The sequence below is a fragment of the Atractosteus spatula genome, chromosome 8 (genome assembly GCF_055471065.1).
Source record: "Atractosteus spatula isolate fAtrSpa1 chromosome 8, fAtrSpa1.hap1, whole genome shotgun sequence".
NCBI lineage: Eukaryota > Metazoa > Chordata > Actinopteri > Semionotiformes > Lepisosteidae > Atractosteus > Atractosteus spatula.
Genome location: NC_142713.1, coordinates 24990229 through 24996307, shown reverse-complemented (window position 1 = coordinate 24996307; position 6079 = coordinate 24990229). Strand labels below are relative to the sequence as shown.

Below are 6079 nucleotides of genomic sequence, written 5' to 3'. Positions count from 1 at the left end.
AATCTAGGGGGTTCACAAACATTCTCAAAACTGTAGAAGCTAAAGCATGGGAGCTAGAATCTTGATTCATCCTGATTATGCAAAAATTGATCAGGTCTTACTCCAGTCTTAAAAGTCTGTGTACCGGTTTCCTGAAGTGTTTTACATAGATATTAAAATCATCTGCTTAAATTCAAGATTCCAGATGTTTCAACACTTCAGCAGCTATTTTTCAGTAGCTAGACCTTATTTTATGGTCTTCCACCTGACCTTTACTATACCGATTCCAGTAAACAATGCGCAAATGACTATTGCTTACACTTTGCAGGTGAACAGGACTTTTCTTGCTATGCCTTAAAGCTTTGAAATCAGGGAGCCAGATACATATGCTTTTACTCTAGCCAACAACTTACTTTTCAGGAAATATTGTTTGCGAAAGCAACATGTATTTAGTATTTGCTTTGTTTCCTTGGCTTTGTTATTTGAAATTTACTGTGCAATATGTTTTGTGCATTGTGAAACAGTACCGTTTTTCTTGAAAAACACAACTGTTAACTCCTTCATAAACTCTATGCAGCAACAAAACAACATGCATAAAATCAGGCGGCAAAATAAAATTACACAGAACCACTGTTACTGAGCTGCAGAAAGTACCTGTCAGCTTTCAAGTCCTTAATGGTGTCCTTCTCTCTGCCTGGAGTCCTCCTCTTAGCTTTCAGATGAAGCGGTCTTGTCACAAATAATCTTGTGTGTGTAATGCCATTTCAACGAACAGTTATAAAAGATTATGCATGTTATTCTATTATACAGTATATAGACATTAAATCAATACCAATTGATTTAATGGCTTAACAATTAAACCACATATTTCAGTGTAACAGTGTAACTAAATAGGTTGTTTTAAAGTTAGTTAAAGTATGTTATTTAACTTATTGTTGCTGCTGCTGTTCTGTGTTTGTTTTTGATGATTCCTTTAATGTCTTTGTATTGGAGCATACATGCAAATAAGAACTGAACTGGATATAGGCCTGCCGATTGTACTACAAGCACATACATTACACTCAGCTGTCATTGAAAAACAGTTTTAGAAGGGGTGGAGGTAGCCTGTACTGTATGCTTTATACATGTTCACATATGTGTGGTTTTTCACTCAGAACTGTCACTGTAACAGATATGCAAACCATCTGTTAATCTGAAGCACAGCTCCAGAATTGTGTAAGCATGTTTAGTGGGTCTAAATGCTCATGGAAGCAATCAAATTCTATTGCAAAAATATTGATGATAAACAAGCATTAGTATTTCTGGGTGACCTTTTTGAATAACAACTGAACCAGCTCTGTTGAAACATATACAGGTTTTACCTGTATTCAATCATAAATGGGATAAAAACAGTTTTGATCTTGTTTTCATAAAAGTGAGCAGACCAGCTCTACAGTCATCAAGAACATGCTAATCCAGTAGAAAACAGATTTTAAACATTTACTCTAAAATGTACTCTAAAAGAATGTGATCAATCTGTGTTCAACTATGCGTCATTTATCACAAGTTATGGTTGAAGACTAGTTAAGGAAAAGGGAACACAATTTAAAAATAAGTGTTTTACTTTATGTAGAAATGGGAGAATTTTCAATGTTTTGTGCATCTTTCCAGTTGTTTCCTAATCGGTTAGTCTTTTTCATAATTTTTTTTCTTTTCTTAGTGAACCAGTTCAATATCTACAGTACTTGCTGGTTTTAGCATTTTTTCTTGCTCCTTTGGGAAGCCAGTGTTTCCTCATTTTTTAGAAGGTTCAGAAGAGCAGCATGCTTTCATTTAGCTTTCTCAGTTGTTGCAGGGACACCATAACCGAGTTTTCTTGTGTAACAGATTCAATTTTGAATACAAAATGAGCTTTATCTGAATTAAGTCTTACTAGACAGCATCAAGGAGATACAATATAATTTGTTATATTAAAGTGCATATCAATGATTTTGGATAAGAATATTGTCTAAATCATGGTTGTTGCTGTTATTAACAATAATGTTTACTAATTACATTAGCTATTATTAAAACAACAGCTATGAATTCTTAACATTATTGTACACAGTAGCATAATGAATGCTTTATAGTATAAACTTTTAAAGCTTGAGGTTGTTGTACCGTGCTTACTTCTATACAAGGATTATCACACAATCTTCATATAAAACATGGCAGTGTAATGAATTTTAATTACCTCACCATCTGGAGATAAGTTACTGTTATGAAGAACAACCCTGAGTTTTTTAACTGGTGAATGACAGAGGTGTTGGATACCCCAATTCACACACTAAAGATAAAAGATGAACACATGTACACATGAAAACTGGGGATAGCAAACAAGAAGAATTTTTACCTCAAACTTTTCTCTCATCTGGCATGCTGGGCATATCCCAGATGTTGACATGTATGTTTCATAATATATCTTTCTACAGTATATTGCTGCTCTTTTAGTCCAACCATGTTCATGCTGGCTGTCTTCACTCTTCTCTCAAGCTTATCCTACCACATTTCAGGGTAGCAGTGATCACACTGGGAAAAGTGGCACATCAGTCAAGACGTTTTGCTTTTCTTTGTCAGGTAAGGTTCAGGTGGAATCTTACCGTGCTTATCTTCCGTTAGTCCACAATCAAATTAAAATCTTCACCTTTTATTTTTGCATTTGAGCACTCGGGATGGGATTTATGTCTCTTATTGTTTCTACATGGGGCTAAACTTTTTAAAATTTTGTTACATGCACCTATAACAGCCTTATCCTTTGCTCTTCTAATTAATTTACTGATCTGAGCAAAGGTATTAAAGCTGCAGCTCTTACCTTCTCAAGCTCAAGGATGTTCCCGCACTGTTTTGAGTTCTGAGGTCAAATTGAAATTAGTAGCAAGTGTGTCTTAAAGGGATTAATCATGGATTTACAAAGAATGAGTCTCTCTTACAATTTACTTTTTTTACATTTCCTGGACTGAAAGGGATAATAGCTTAATGGGAGTAACTGAGCTATAAGATCATTTAAATCCATTCATTGCCATTTTCTTTTCAATTTCTTTGTATATGCAACAGTTTCAGATATTACCCTACAGCACCTCTGTAAGTATTCACATGACCTCATAGCTGGCTCTTGCTTTCTCTTCACAGAACTTCCGCAAGTTGTCTGCAGTCTAGCTAAATCACTGTGCAGTAGTAGAAAGAGACACAAAGGCACAAGATTGTGCTATAGATACTATTAAGTGTTTTAGAAATGGAAATAAAGTCTTTATGTTCTTGTTTCAGGTTGTCTTATAACAATGTCTTGAGAGATCTGTCCATAAGAGATTTATGACCCCATCGGCACAAATCTTATTAATATGCAGGTATGTTGCTTTATGTTGATAACTTCACAAAAATACCTCTTTTAATGTACTGTAATTATCCATCCTTCTAATATTCTTGATGGATAACATGTTAATAAAACATGTTTGCTTTAAAGCTGTTAATTACAAATTCAACTGAAAAAAAAGGAAAATAAAAGAGACAATATTAAATATATAATCAAGCCTTTATTTAATGACTTCTCTTCTGTACATGCATAATCTACTGGTGAAATCTACCAAAATCATTATGATACATCATGATACAGCTAAATTAAAAGTATATATTGTAATGTAATGGAAGTAGGGGAAAAGGGCATTACAAATTGCAGCACATATCAAAGATTTAAGATTTAAGTCATATCAAAGATGCATTACTAAGCCCAAGTGAATTCTATAATTTAAAGAAGCCAGAATAATGCATTTTGATAAAACAACTGTCTTGCCACAATGGCTTGCTTTCTTGGCATTCCAAACACAGCTTCAGCATCTGCTTTGTTTTTATTAAAGAAGAAAAAGCTATCTCTAGGTAATGAATATTACATATTAGTTTCAATTTGATATGAATTAGAAATGGAAGACATTTTAATGAACAGGTGGTATTTTGCTTTTTTTCATTTTGTTTAACCTTATTTATCATCACTCTTAACTATGTACTTTCTGGGAAACTACAAATTCGTGAACACCAATGTCTAGACACAAATGGCTTGACATTCATTGTATTCACATATTCACTGTTTTACTTGTGCCATTTACATTTGACCTTCGATAGGATCTTCAATCCTGGTTTGAAAAATGGCAAGTACAGATTATAAGTACAAAATGCATCACCCTCTGTAGTATGAGCAGAAAAAAGCACCAGGCTTTCCTTTTTTTTAGAATTCAAAGAGATTCTGCATCATAAACTACTCATTTCCCACAAGGTGTTACGCTAATGAAATACTTTTAATACTTTGGCTAATTAAAGTTACTGTCTAATGTCATAGTTTGGTGAAAACACAACTAAGTGTTCTACAATGTCTTTACTTTAAATACCCCAAAGATACAATGTAAACACCAGAAACAATGTAACCGCAGCTCATATTTATCAATAAAAATGTCAAGGTGTGACCCCCCTTTTAAAACATTACCATCATCAGAGGTGTCAATCCTTGGAAACAAATATATCTTTAGTGTTTGGTGGTCTACCACTTACATTCATTGTTTTAGGATCATCAAAACAATCTCAAAGGGCTTATGTACAACAAATTTACATTAAATATAGTTTCACCCAAAAGCATTCACAGACATCCCATTTAAGTTGATTGTTTAGTACTTACAAAAACCAGTATCGGTGTTCTTTATGCTGAGATATTCTGAGACATTGTTAAAGAGCTGTGCATAACAGGAGCATCTGGTTATCTGGAAATTATTATTCCAATAAAAAACAAAGAAAAACACAAAAACAGAATAATCAATTAATTTGCAGGGTGCACCAGGCGTTCCTCTGTATCCATGCTGGCAATTCATTTAGCTTTTACTTTTTTCCACCTTCCCATGTAACACTTCTACCTGGTCAGCTGACCTACAACCTTCAAGAGGGTCTTATTTTCTTGCTTCAGCTGTTCATTTTCATCCTCTATGTCATCAAGATCCTGCAAAACAGATACATGCTAAGTTGATACTATGGACAGTACAAGCAGCATCCGCACAATTATTTTCTTTTGAAACTGTCACCTCCTGAGGTGACCTCCTGGTACAGTATGTCTTCAAACTTTAAATTGTAAGATCTTTTTAATAACCATGCACAAATGCATCAAGATCATGCAGACTGTAACACCTGACCAGAATCAAACCCAGGAGCTTGGAAATGTAAGGCTACTGTGTCAGCCATTTTCTTTAGCAATGACAGTAAAAAGCTGAGTTGAGGTTTACAATTGCATTCAATTGAGAAATACTGGGGTATACATTTTTACAAAGTTGGGCCTATTATAAAGCCAGCAATAATCCATTTTTATTTACTGTGCAAATTTACCTACAGTAGACTGGTAAATAGGTATTTTACAAAAACAAAATCTGAATACATTTATTATAAGAATTATAAAAAAAGTTTAATACCTTTACCTTTTAAGAAAAAAATTAACTAGCTATTTCAACGTCATTGTTGAACCACAGAACTTGCAAAATCACCTATTCATTTTTAACCCCACCAGATTGTAGCTACTGTGGACAAAGACTGGGAACCCCTGAATTCACCCATGTTGAAGAAAAAAGAGGTATCAACGTTCCTAAAACTTTAAAGCCCTGTTTTGTACCCAATGACACGTGCCCTAAAAACTTTTAACAATTGAAAGGCAAACGAGCATCTCAAATTAACAGTAAATGAGGAGCATCACAGCGAGGAAGTTCCATCAAAGCTCTAATGAAAAGATGACACTTCTCATTTCCATCTTTCTCCATCACAAAACAGACAGTACCTCTGAATTAGTAATGCTACATTTGTCAGAAAGTTTAAGGATTTAAATTAAGTAGAATCCACAAGATAAGGCTGCTGATGTATACATGAGGGAGATCAACATTGGGAAGCCATGTCTGGAATCCTTAACAAATACTGTTTTCAGCACATTAATCTTCAACCTCAATAGTAAAGACTGCTGGCATCTTTGATAATTAAAAATGGAATGTGTAAGTAGATAAATCAAGACAGATGGATTCTTAGTAAGACACCTTTAAAATCTTAACACTTCTTCTTCGACCACAGA

General features: G+C 34.2%; 1 protein-coding gene across 1 annotated transcript in view; it reads right to left on the bottom strand.

Moving 5' to 3' along the window:
• Positions 1–3507: 3507 nt before the first annotated feature.
• Positions 3508–6079, bottom strand: part of pawr (PRKC, apoptosis, WT1, regulator) — a 100312-nt gene continuing 97740 nt past the window's right edge. Inside the window, exon 7 of the mRNA XM_088922844.1 lies at positions 3508–4972. Coding sequence (XP_088778970.1) covers positions 4886–4972 — 87 coding nt within the window. The 3' untranslated portion in view covers positions 3508–4885. The remainder of the gene's footprint in view (positions 4973–6079) is intronic.